The 13,637-nt window shown below is 47.1% G+C and overlaps 1 protein-coding gene across 1 annotated transcript in view; it reads right to left on the reverse strand.

Moving 5' to 3' along the window:
* Positions 1-13,637, reverse strand: part of KAL1 (Kallmann syndrome 1 sequence) — a 129,838-nt gene that overhangs the window by 6,550 nt on the left and 109,651 nt on the right. The window contains exons 7-9 of the mRNA XM_006892353.1: positions 10,565-10,770; positions 9,039-9,177; positions 2,318-2,464 (exon numbers count right to left, since the gene is read on the reverse strand). Of these exons, the coding sequence (XP_006892415.1) occupies positions 2,318-2,464; positions 9,039-9,177; positions 10,565-10,770 (492 nt within the window). The remainder of the gene's footprint in view (positions 1-2,317; positions 2,465-9,038; positions 9,178-10,564; positions 10,771-13,637) is intronic.

The raw sequence follows: 13,637 nt of genomic DNA on the forward strand, positions 1-13,637 counted from the left end.
GTAGCAAAGAAACCAAATTCCCTATTTATGTTTTACGAATTGAAATGGACATATTGTGAACTCCAGGTGGCTAGTGGAGCTGCCACAGAGCCAGCCACCAACTCTTCTTCATCCTGCCCCATCCTTATGGTCACTTAAGTTTTGGGCCACCATGATCAAGATGGTTTTAGATAGGCTGATTTGGGGAAGCAGACTGCCAGGCCTTTCTTCCTAGTTTATGTTGGTCTGGGAGCTCTGCTGAAACCTGTGCTGAGTAGCAGCACACCAGCCTGCACTGAGGCAGGTAGTGGCTGATGGGAGAGGCCTTGGCTAGGAGTTGAACCTAGCCTCCCACACAGAGAAGGGAGGGTTCTACCACTGAGCCACACTGTCACCAACATTGACTGACTTGTCCCTTCTTTGATTCTCCCCTGGTCTTAGGAATTGTGTTTCAATTAGGAGGTGTCCCCCTAGTTCCCAGCCATCACTCTCGACGAGCTCTCAGCCGAGGTGACGGCTTTGTGTTCATCTGTAGGAAGGGTGAGTGGACACGGCACACCCACTGGGGGCCATGAGCACAGCCCCATCAGAACAAGTTTCCCGAAACCAAGGGAGGGAGGCCTTCTGCTTAGCGGCCTGCACACAGCTCTGCTGGCCGGGCCACAGGGCGGTGGCGATGGTTAGGTGCCATCGAGCCCCCCACCCTCTTGGCGACCCTGTGAAGCACAGATCTGAGTTCTGCCCTGTCCTGCCCCATCCACGACCTCATCCTCTCGCTCCGTTTCACTGTGTCAATCCACCTCTTTGAGGGTTTTCTTTTGCAAGGACTCATCCCTCTTGACGACATGCCCAAAGTATGTGAGACACCTTGTTCATAGACAGCACAATTCCTTTCGTAAGAACGCTGCCCAAGACGTGCCATATAGATGGTACCACTTGGGTAATTATAATTACAGGGAAGTCTGGGGGAGCTGCACCTCGACAGGGCTGTTTTCTTTCTCTGGGGTTCACAAACTTTCTACCTTGACAAGATGCTCTCTTTCTTTTCTGTGGATTTTCTTTTTTTTTAACTGAAAAAATTTTTTAGCTTCCCCACTCCCCAAGTTTCCACCTTGTAGAGGTTCCAGCTTTCACAGGGTATATTTAGACAACAGTATTGTTGGATTTCCATAAATACTGACAAGCAACAATATTGATAAACAACAGTATTGTTGGGTTTCTTCTATTTCGTATAAATGTAAAGTATATCGCGTGTACAAGCAGAGAACACCAGCCGCATAAGAGGTTAGGGCTCGGCTCCTAACGGAAAGGTTGGCAGTTTGGACCCAGTAGGTGTTTCTGCAACAAAAATGAAGAGAATAAACTTGAGAAAGACTGTACCATGTACAATAGGATCTTTCTCAAGACACACTTCTCGAAAACCTGGCACTGGGTTGCCACACATGCACTGTGGCGTCTCAAGGTAGTCGGGCTTCCTCTGGTCCTGTTGGCCAGGATTATTTTTAATGATACAGTGGGTACTTGGGGAGGTATTTGCACAAAGTGGAAAGATAAGCCAGATGACACACTAGGAAGTCTCTTCCTTTGCTGTCAAGTCACTTCTGACTTGGAGTCCTGTTTCTCACCCCCTCCCCACCCCCATGGGATTTCTGAGGCTGGAAAGCCTTATAGGGGAGACAAAGTAGCTTTTCTCCAAAGGAGCTCCTGGTGGATTTGAACTGCTGACCTTTTGGTTATCAGCCCAATGCATTATAAACTACACCACTGTAGTTCTCTATATATACACATATGCGTATACATTTGATTTAATAGAGACAGAGGTGGTGACTCAGAGTTTTGTGGATGGGACCATTTCTAAATAAATGATACTGGGCCACTTGAAATCAATAGGAAATAAAAAACCAAACTCTGATCCCCTCCATAGCCCAGCTAGTTCCGAGTGGAAACTAGTCAAAGGCAGTGAGAGGTATGACGACATAACTTCCAGAAGACAAGAAAGTCAAGTCTCTCAGTGACTTTGCTGGAAAAGGATGAGTAAGGACCATTTAGAAAGGGGAAAAGGCGCGCGTGGCTCACGGTGGGAGATTTTTGCAATGTGTGAGGCTGACAAAGGTTCATATGCTCAGTACACAAGAACTCTTTTGCTGGTTTTAAAATGTCATAAGAATTCCCAGGAGTCAACATGAACCTACTCAGACTTTGAGACAAAGTGGAAGAAAAAAAGTATCTGGTTGAGGACTCCTTCATTTAATGTCAGTCCCATGGCCCGAGGAGTCTGCTGTCACAGGGGCCTCACCAGCACTGTGAGGCCTCAACATCCCGAGAATGGCTTACGCACCTTCAGTCTTCTTCCAGTAGACCTTGACCTGCAGTTGGTTGTCCTGGTAGAAAGGAGCCCCGATTTCCAAGAGCCGAGTAGGACGTCGTCTCTGAAGAGGGGGTTGGACTTGACTCACCCCTTTTCTAGTCTTCCCCAGTGGCTCTTCTACAACAGGGTCAAAGCACAGCGTTTGAGCTAAGATGATCAAACAACCTAAAGTGTTTAATTTCCTTTTCTTAGTGATTCACATTGTTGCCAGTTTTTAAATGTAAATTATGATGGAGCTGCAAACCCCTGCCTGCTCGTTGAGGACTCTGCCTTGATCAGACACTGAAATTCCTAAAAACAGAGGTAATGTTAGTATTTAGGTTGACAATCCACATGCCCTCACCATGGTACAAAGACACTCTCACTTTAGGGAGGAAAAGGAATCATTCTCTCCATAGAACATCTTTATATAGTTATGAAACAAATATTACAAAAATAATTAAATTACCATTTAATGGAAGCAATTTACCTTTTCATGGAAATGCTGACATTACCTGTCAATACTCAGGGTAAGTCCAATTTTGTCAAATTAGTAGCAAAGATTCCAAATTGAATCAACAGTGGTTAAATGCCAACTTCCGTCAGCACTCAACAACTCATCTCCGCACTGCTTCAATTAGCGCCAGCCAGCCAGAAGTCTGACAGACGTGAAACCAAATATCCAGCCATCAGAAAAGAGCAGAGTGTAGACAATACATCAGGAAGAGGAACAGGACAGAGGGGCATGTTTTTGTCCTCATCCAGTCCTTCAGTCAGCGCTCAGTGGTGTGCTGCTCACCACAAAGTCAACCCAGAGGAGTCTTGAGAAAAGGCCAGGTGGTTGTTGTCTTAACTATCAGCCATTAAAGACCCTGTGGAGCAGGGTCCTCCTCCAGGACATGTGGAGTCAACACGGCGGAGAACCTACTCAGTAGCTACTGGTTTCTTAAATGCCAGGCATTGAGCTAGAAGCTGGGGCTATAGCTCTCGAATGAATAGACATGGCTCTAGAAAACTATGATCCAAAATGGGAGGCGTCCACCCAGGCCAGGTACACAATAACTGTTCTCCTTGTTAACCCCACCTTGCCCTGTGCTGGACATGAGAAGGGAAGCACCAGTCGGAGTGGAAGGTGCCTGTCCTGGGAACGCATGCTCACAGGCTGGCTGACGAACCATAGAGTGTGGTGGGCAGATGCTGCTTCGATATGAGATAATACAGAAAGCGGGGCTGCAAAGGCTACACGAGAAGGTGCATACACACTCATTCTGTACACATTCATTACAAAGAAGGGACAATAAAGCTGTGACTAAGAATGAATTATCATGTTAGCGAATAACAGGGGACACACTGTGACCTGCCAGAGGAAACAAGCATCATGGGAAGCATGACCTCCCTCTCCAGGGACCTCTCCCTCCCCATGATGTCCTGATGTCCAAAGAATGCCCCTCCCATGAGCCACAGCCAACTTGACAGCAACTGATCCCAATCCCCCGAGGCCCATGTCCAATAGGAGGCATGATAGGCTAGTTCTCTAAATGGGGTACTTTAAGCTTTTCACTCCTAGGTGGTTTCTTTTTGTGTCTCCATTGAGTGTCATGATCGGGGTCTGGATTCTGTTTCCTTTTTCTGTTTGAATTGAGCTGCACCTTCTCCTGCTTGTACCATGTATAAAATCTAATTCCTCAAACTGCTCAGGTTCATCTGTGTGTTTACATTTCTGATTCCTTTCGCTTGGAATGCAGCAGCATGCCTTCTTTCTGACTCCTACACCCTCCTTGTCCTTCCATACTTTCCACAAGCCCTTAGGGGGATTCACTTCTTGGGGCCTCACAAGGTGACCAGAGACCAAAAGTGCTTGTCTTAGTTTTCTAGGGCTGCTAGAACAGAAGGGGTTTGCAGTGAGAAGCTTTAAAAGACAGAAATTTATTCTCTAATAGGTTAGAAGGCTTTTGCTCTGAATTCAGGGTGCCAGCACCAGGGGAAGGCTTTGTCTCCCTTAAGGCTCTGTCTCCTTTCACCATCGGTGAGCCCAGCATCCCCTGTATATCCCCGTGTCTCTTGGTCTCAGTCTTCACCTGGGTCTAGGAGCTTCTCGGCACAGGGACCTCAAGTATAAATGATTGACTCCACTCTTCTTTCTTGGTGGTAGTCACGTTTCCCCTTCTCTGATCACTTCTCTCATTTCATTTCTTCTAAGGTAAACGGGGCTGCAGGCCACACCCCAGAAAAACTCCCCTAACTTTGGATCATGTCAGCATATCCCACATTAATCTCCCTGCAAGTTGATCACATACAGATCATGGCACGGGAGTGATTGTGGTATTGCAAAACTGCTACACCAGTGAGAAGCAGAGTTCAGGCAAGTTGATTCTTACTGTGGGGTGCTCAGTTCAGTCTATAACATTGCTGTACTTCTCCAATATTGAACAGTTTTCTATAATTTGTTCTCCCTTGGCTTCCTTCTGTCGAAATTCCAAATTGCCCAAACGTTGATGGATGTGGGCAGTTGTGTTGATTCTAACTTGTATGGCCCAATGTGCCCTGGTGATATAAAAAGTAATGTGTGAGTCTGCTAACCAAAGGGTTAGTGGTTTGAATCCAACAGCTGCTCTGCAGGAGAAAGATGGGCAGTGTCCACTTGTAAAGACTTACAGCCTCAGAAACCCAATGGAGGAGCACTGTAGGTCGGAACTGCCTCAAAGGCGGTAAGGTGAGGTTTCATTTACTCTATGGGAGCAGGACCCGCCAGATGGGCCGAAAGTCAGCCTTTCCGTTAGCAGCTGCTATTTAACTGCTGTGCTTCTAAGCAAGGGAGCCCTAGGAAAAAAGATAGCTCTACTGATGATGCTCTGATAGCTAATGGGACATTGGCAATTTTCTAATAACGGTTCCAATGACAGTCTGACTGTTGATGTAGTCTATTTGCTTTCTGTTTATTCTTGTCAGGTGAGGCCTATGCCAGTAATAGCTTTTCATAAAAGCAGGTATTTGCAATGAATGAATCATTGTACAAAACCCTCTTAGGAAATCTCTGGCCTCATTTCTGTCTGTGAGGCCATATTTTCCAACTACTAGTTCTTTGTTTACAACTTTTGCATTCCAGTCACCAATTATTAATAATGTCTTTGGATTGCATATTTGATAAAGTTCACACTGTAAAAGTGGGTACAAATGCTATATTTTTTCATCTTTGGTTGTAGTAGTTGGTATGTATATTTGAATAGAAGTTGCTTTAACTGGTCTTTCTTGTATACCGGTGGATGTTATGCTACCACTGACAGCATCACACTTGGGGACAGATCTTGAAATACCATTTTTTGAGACTGTTCCTCTTCAGTTTGTCATTCTTGGCATAACAGATCATAGGATGGTCTGATTCAAAATGCCCAGTGCCATTCCATCTCAGCTCACTAATGCCTAGAAAGTCAATCTGTGCCTTTAAACAAGCTTTGGTTTGAAAGAGGGTTTTCCTCTTGTTTTATCAGCAATGACACACCTGTATGGGGAAATCCCACACCTAAAATCCTAAGCTTAAACTCAGTGTGGGTGGCAAGGCCCCATCTGAATCCAAGTGGTGTGTTATGAAACTAGCACAGTGTCTGCAGGTATAAGAGAAAGAAACGTCTCTTGGTCGTGTTCTGTCCTCTCCTCACAACCATGTCTGTGTGTGAGCCCACCATTGAGACTCTTTCTCTTACCGAGATGGGCATCTCCTTCACTGGCAGCAAGAAACCACACTAGTCTTAGCTCCAACAGAGAAACAGCCTGCTTAATTTCTGCACTGTTCCTACAGGGGGAGCACTGGCTCACTTGACTGTATTGCAAAGGTCAGGATCTCGGTGACATTGCCTCTCCACCCCACACCCATTTGTGAGAAGCAGAAGAACGTTGCCATTACATGAGGTACCTACACAACATAGGGTCAGTCAGCCTAGGGAACAGTCAGCAACTAACGTAAGCCACGTTTCTCGCTCATCTCAAGGACTCCTTCTGTAACAGTATTTAGTCTGTCATGACACCTACAGACTTGGAAGATTACAGTTCAAGCAGCAGTCTCTCAGCTGACACTCACTACTCTTCTGCTCTGAAGTACAGTTTCAGTTTCCCTTTGCTTGCCCTACAGAGTTGTAATTAAGATTCTTTAATTGCAGTTGGTCTGCGGTGAAATACCATGCCTGTAGTAGTTGTTTCCCAGTGTCCAGAAGAATAGCACATGGCTGTAAATCCTGACAGACATTGAACTTCCTCCTGCAGCCCACTGCTTCTTGAACAATTCTTCTTCCATTACTTCCCATCCATTCAGAATCTGTTAATCCTCCAGTGGAGAGCAGCCTTTGATCTATTCAGTTTTGCTCTCAGTTGGTCAGATAAGATACTGTACTGGTCTTCAGTGGATTTTTTTGGGTTTAACTTTTTATTGCGTTTTCGGTGAAAGTTCGGGACAGGGCAAATTCATTTTCTACTCACCACTTCTGCCCTGGATTCCCAGTTCCATTCCTTTCCTGTCTTTTGAGCTTTAATTTGGAGCAAATGATGCCCTTTCTGTCTCGTGTTATTGGCTGGACTGCAGCGTGCATTCCGCTCTGGTATTACTCACCTCATCAGTCTGTTGGCTGGCTGAAAAACGATTCTTGGAGGCGGGTTCAGTTCCAGACTGAAGGGCATCTAAGGGTTGCAGGCTCAGGGCTCTGCAAGTCTCTATCCAATGGGATTTTTTGATGCTTTTTTTTTTTTGCTGGCCTTTTCTCCCCTCGCTCTACCAGAGCCTTCTATTGTGATTCTGGTTAGAGTGGGCAGTAAAAGCAGCTGGGCACCATCAAGGTAGTGCAGGCTGTGTTTAGGCACCCCATTATCTAGGCTCTTTGCTATGCATCTTTGCAAACCCATAGCCCAGAATCAAGCCCCAAGTAGGGAGTATCTGATGGAAATGCTTCAAGTGGGGCCAGTCTAAGGGTTTGAGAATCAACCCAGTTGTCAACGGGTCCGTTTTAACTCATGGCAACCCCACATGCATCAGAGGCTAACCATGTTCCATAAGGTTTCCAATGGCTGATTTCCCGGAAGTAGATTGCCACATCTTTATTCCAAAGTACCTGTCTGGCCCCAAGCCTTCAAACTTTCATCTAGCAGCGGGGTACATTAGGAATTTGTACCATCCAAAGACAACTCCAACCCACCACCCTCCAGTGCATTCTGACTCACAGCAACCCTACAGGAAAGAGTAGAACTGCCCCCATGGGGTCTCCCAGCCTTGCAGAACTTTTTGGAAGCAGAGTGCTCCATCTTTCCCCCGTAGAATGGACAGTGAGTTCGAACCACTAGCCTTTTGAGCCACATTTTGGGACTACAGCCCCACCAGAACCCGTATGCAGTATCTATATGGGATTATAATAAGAAGCGTTCCTTCATGGGGCATAGTAATAGAAACATTAATAGGCATACATTTTCAATCTGATGACTATTTGTAAATAATGAAATTACTAAACACATTGAAATCTTTTCATGGCAGTTCTGTGTAAAAAGTTCCATGGCCCCCAGTCTCATGCATACAAATCACAGATGGTTTCACATGCACTCACGCCCTAAGGAGACTTCATTTCTCACATAGGCAGGAAGCTCCCTTTCTGGAACTCTCTTGAAAGCATCATTTCAAACAATCATGTTCGTTTGGGGCCATCCTGCCCCAGGTGGTGGGAGATAAGGACTAGCACGCAGGCATCTTGGCCTGCGAAGCCAGACTGGCCTGGATGCAAACACACTCCTAACACGGTCTTGCTCATTCAGGTCCACTGCCATGATGGAAGGCATCTCCCAGGCTCCGCAGCTCCCGCCCTGGGGGCCCCTCTTTCCTGTTCTGCCCATCAGACCCTGTCTTCTGAACCCTGAGTCAGGACCCTCACAGGACAGCCCTAACCAGGGCCAACCTTTCCCCGCCGCAGAACAATAAAATGCCAATGACTGATTTTGCAAAAATTGATCACCAGGCCTTTCTTCAAAGGCACAGCTGAGTGGGCTTGAACCTCCAACTATTTGGTTCGTAGTCAATCTGAGGACTCTAAGTTTAAAGCTTCTTCAAAGTACCTATGCATGTACACATACAAGGAATCAAAGGAAACACAGAACAGTGGGTCTCTGTGTATGACCCTACCTCTGAGTCAGCCTCACCATGAGCCCCTATAACAGAGAAAGCCCCCCCCCCCATCCAGGGTTCCTGAGACACTGCTCTTTATGGAGGGAGGCAGATGGCCGTGGCTTTCTCCCACAGACAGGCTGGTCGGTTCGAACCACCAACCTTTGGGCAAACACCTGCACGCTTGATAACTGAGTCACCAGGGCTCCCAAGTGCATGATACCTGATAAATATTCTTATTACATTTCCATCACGACAGTAAAGCACTGAGTGGTCAGTAGATAGCAATCCGGAACAAAAAGTTGTGGTCAAAATGATTGAGGATTTATTGTCAAACACTTCCAACTCAGAAAGTCACTCTGTGGTGCTTTCTAGGACAAAGAGAAGGAGCCCTAGTGGTGCATGGATTAAGTGTTTGGCTCCTAACAAAAGGGCCAGCACTTTGAACCCACCTAGTGGCTCCATAGGATAGAACCCTGGAGGATAGATGGCAGCCTAGGAAACACTACTGGTGTGTCCCACGCAATGTGGTCGTCGATGACACCCAACCTGCTGGAGAGAGGCTATAGGACCACTTACTGTTGGTTTGTATGGAGGTGAAGTGAAGGGATGCCTTGGGGCTTTTGAGGCGAGTCTGCCCCCAGTACGACACGGCCTGCAGTTCCACCAGATAGCTGCTGCCGGGCTGCAGGTGTTCCAGGGTCGCAGCATTGAGGGCCTGCGAGGAAAGGGACACATCTGAGGTCTAGGGACCTTCCACAGCATTCACCTGGGCTGCAGAAATGCACGCAACTCCGTGGGGCCTGTCAGCTCCTTCAGCCTGTGTGTCCACAAACGTTCCAGACCAGGAAGGCTGTCCTGCCTTAGTGATTTGAAAAAGGACTTCATCAAAAAGCTCAGAAATTGTTTTAGCTACCTGCACTCTTAGTCAAACAGAGGGACTGTCTCAGGCCCCCTGGAAACGTCCACTTCCACGCCCCTCTCCATACTTCAGGGAGCACATCCTAGGGGGTTGTCACTGGCCCAAAGCCCATGCTGCTCGGGTTTGCGCCCACGAGTGACTCCGAAGGAGAAAGATGGGCAAGCTCATCCCCTGTGATCTGCACACTTGGAAACCCGCTGACGGCTCAGCTGCAAGTTGGTTTTGACCTTACAGCACTGTGGGTCTGCAGATTTCAATGAGCCTTGGTGGCAGAGTGGTTAACCAAGTGCAAGCAGGATACTCCTTGGAGGCAAGGATGGTGCTGCGGGGTTGGGGGCCCTGCTGGGAAAAAGACATTGTGCTGGGAAAGGTGGAGGGTCAGCATAAGAGAGGAAGACCCTCAACAAGACAGACTGACACAGTGACTGCATCCATGGCATGTCCACTATCATAGGAATCTCATAATAGAAGGTGGTTCGACACACACTATTTTCTGTCATCTAAGGAAAGAAAGAATTGAAATTCTTGTGATGAAAACAGTGTTCTGTACATCCCTTCATTAGTAGGACGGACTGCACACAGCTCATCACTTGTCGATGGCATCGTCCTCCAGTGTTTCTCACCAATGGTCAGGGTGTTGGTTTCCAGAGATATGGCTGATGGAGGCGGTGAGGAGGAGAGCATGCGCAGGCCGAGCTGGGGGCCGCTGATCAGACTGCAGATGGGACAAGTGAAAGGGGCCGGGGGCCTGGCTTTCCCATCATGGGGGAGCTGGGGACGCACTAATCAGACTGCAGATGGGACACTGTGAGGGGCCAGGGGCCTGTCTTTCCCGTCATGGGGGAGCTCTGCAAGGCAGCACGTGTGCGGGCATAACCCTTCATCCTTCAGCGCTATCTCAGTGTCTCAGAACACAGACCTGCTGATCAGCTTTGGAGCGACCACAGCCCTGAAACCTCCAAGGGGGGAGGGTTTACTACTTGCACACACGGTCATTGTGTGCCACAGTCGACAAGGTGACAAGTAATCACAACAGGTCAAGACCAAGGTTCAACCGTGGACAGGATCCCCATTCTCCAAACCTCCTCATGCAAGCCAACCTTATCCCTGGATCTCTGCCAAGATCAGGGCATTTCCAGAGATTCACCGCCCCGCTCTGCGGCTCCTCCAGGGTCCCACTCACCCCGTCTGCAGTCTTTCTCCGCTTCTTCTTGGTAGGAACAAGGGACTTGCTGCCGACCGTCCAGCTCCAGAACACCTTGTAGTGATGCACTGGGATGTCCGGTTCCTCTGGGAGGTCCCAGACCACCGTCACGGTCACGCTTCCGTCACTGTTGATGGTGGAGTTTGCAAGCCGGAGATGGGCCGGAGCTGGTGGGGCTGAGGGATCTGAAAGGTGGGCAAAGGGGCAGGCGTGTTACTCAGCTACCCAGGAGACGACGGAAGAGCACGTGTGCAGTGACGCCGGTGACAGCTCGGCAAGGCTTGACGTGCTGCCGCTCATGTGAAGAAAAGCTGAAAACAGATGCTAAGTGAAAACCAGTTACCGGCACGTTGACACCTGCTCTTGACGACCCCATTTGGGTCAGAGTGGAACTTCTGTACAGGATTTTCCAGTGCGTAATGTCTTAGTAGTTTATCGCCAGGCCTTTTTTCCGAGATACCTCTGGGGATGGGGGGAAGGGACTCAAATGCCCACCTCTCGGTTAGCAGTCAAGTGCATTAAGCGTTTACATTACCCAGGGACCCAATGTACTAAATAAGGCTGGTGTCCCAGGGCTTTAAGCGTTGGCTTCTATGCAAAATGTTGGTATGTTTCTCCAAACCCGTTTTTACAATTTTTAGGATTTTTAACTTGTTTAAATTGTTTTTTAAGATTGTAAAATTGGTAAGATTACAGCCTGGAAATGGTATAGGGCAGTTCCTCTGAGCTGTTAGGAATCTGAACCGACACAGTAGTGCTTTTTGTTTTGTCTGTTTTTAATACAGCTTAGAAAACCATAAGATACATTATTTTGTCCCATGTTTGTAACAGCGAGTGGTCGAACCTGCTGGGTATTTCCACACCACTCCAATCCAGGTGCACTGTCATTGTGTTAAAAGTCAAAATTTTCTGTAAAACATCTTATAATTCAATGCAGGTTGGCTGGCCTAAACAGAAAGGCAAAGTGGAAATCACTTCTGTAAATTCTGAAAAGGAAAAAAGATAAAAATCCAGTTCAGATAACTGCGCTCATCAACCACGGTTGTGTGACTCCATTTGCCATGCTACCCAAACCAGGGACTCCGTTTCACCACAGCTTCACCATGCCGCAGGCTGGATGGCCCAGTGGGCCTACAATGTACGTCTGCAATGTTGCCATTTCTTATTTGTCTCCTAAATCAAAGTTTTATGAGCTATCAAGAGAGTAAGTTCGACATTAATCTCTACAGATCCCCACGTACGATATATATGCACGTGAAGATGAATAAATAAGCATTAAGCTAGAGAGTTTCTAAAGGGTGCACTGCACTGTGAAAATCTGCTGTAAAGGACCTCTTTAAAGTATTATAATGAATGAAAAAAAGAGGGAAAGTGTTTAAATGGCAGAGAGAACTTTGAGGACTAGGGTGCACCAGATGCAGGCCATGGTTCTTTTCAGTCCCCTCATACATTCAAAACCTGGACCGCATTCTTTGGAAGACCAAAGAATAACTGATGCTTTTGGATTGTGCTGTTTGTGATTTTAAGTGTGCCACAGGCTGCCACAGGCACAAACAGACCTGTCTTGATAGAAGGGCAGCCAGAATGTTCTTTAGCAACAAAGATAGTGAGACTTGGCCCTGTGGGCATGAGCGGCCTGTCCTTGGAAAACATCATCAAGCTACGGTCAGAAAAAGAGAGGACGGCCCTCTAGGACAGTGAGTGACACAGCGACTGCATCAATGGCCTTGAAGCTCAGCAGATTGTGAGGGTGTCACAGGGTCGGGCAGGGCTGTCTGTTGTGCACAGGGTTGCTCTGAATAAGACTTAACTTGAAGGCACCCAACAGCAATGACAGGAGAATAGTAGGACAGATATTAGATGGCTAACCAAAGGGTTAGTTAGCAGTTCAAACCCACCAGCCCTTCCTTTGGTGACCAGTAGGCATTCTGCTCCCGTTAGGAACCACAGCGATCTGGTCAGCGGTTGCCAGGAGGCAGAATCAAGGTGATACCAGTGGGGGTTCTGCTGCGATCATCTTGGTTAGTTTTTGTTTAGGGACCTTCTAGAATATCTAAATTGATGTAAATGTAGAAAACTCAAGCATGCCCACAGGCGCCGTGTACTGTGCTCTTTCCAGGAGCACTTGCTCTGTCTTATCTTTCTCCTAGGGGGAACCTTAGTGAGTTCAAACGGCTGTGGAAAACTATCCACGTTTGTCCCCTCAGGATAGCTTGCATTTTTTTTTTGTTTTTTAGATTAGTGTTAGTTCTTCATTCACCTTGTATTTCATATAATCATGCCCATACATTGTGTCTTATAAAAAGAATCACCATTGATTTATGCCTACCTTGACCTCCGTCTTTTCAGATGCCTGCTGGATCTTACCTGATTCCTTTACCCCTTTCCTCCCTCTGCCCACCAAACTCTTTGACCCCGTGTCTTCCCCCTTCTCCACCCTTAGTTCCCCTCCCTCCTTCCCTTTCCCTCTTTGGGCTTTAATGCACATTTTACTACTAGTTATCCTTCTATTTTTACAATATTATTACAATCTTATGCATTATTTGTCTTTGTGAGACTGAGTTAGTTCACTCAGCATTAATACTCCCCAACCTTTCCCATGTTATATAGTATTTTTTTAAAATAATTTCTCCGGAGTGCTGTGTAGGATTACATCATGTGGATATACCAGTTTCTCTACCCATTTGTTCATGAGCATTTGGGCTGTTTCCATGTTCTGGCTATTGTGAATGTTGTTGTTGTTATGTGCCATCGAGTTGTTTGCGACTCATAGCGATCCTATGTATAACAGCCCTAAACAGTGCTCTATCCTGTGCCAATCTCATTGCCTCTGACACACCCATCCCGATTACGCCAGTCACTGAATCAGTCCACCTCCTAGAGGGTCTTCCCCTCCTGTGCTGTCCCTCCACCCTCCCAAGCATGATGTCCCTCTCCAAGGACCTGTCTCTCCTTACATGTCCAAAATGTATCAGACGAAGCCCCAGCATCCTTGCTTCCAAGGAGTAGCTTGGTTTAATCCTCTCCAGGATGAATCTGCTTGTTTTCTTGG

The sequence above is a fragment of the Elephantulus edwardii genome, unplaced genomic scaffold (assembly GCF_000299155.1).
Source record: "Elephantulus edwardii isolate Elephantulus edwardi_28Jun2011 unplaced genomic scaffold, EleEdw1.0 scaffold00115, whole genome shotgun sequence".
NCBI lineage: Eukaryota > Metazoa > Chordata > Mammalia > Macroscelidea > Macroscelididae > Elephantulus > Elephantulus edwardii.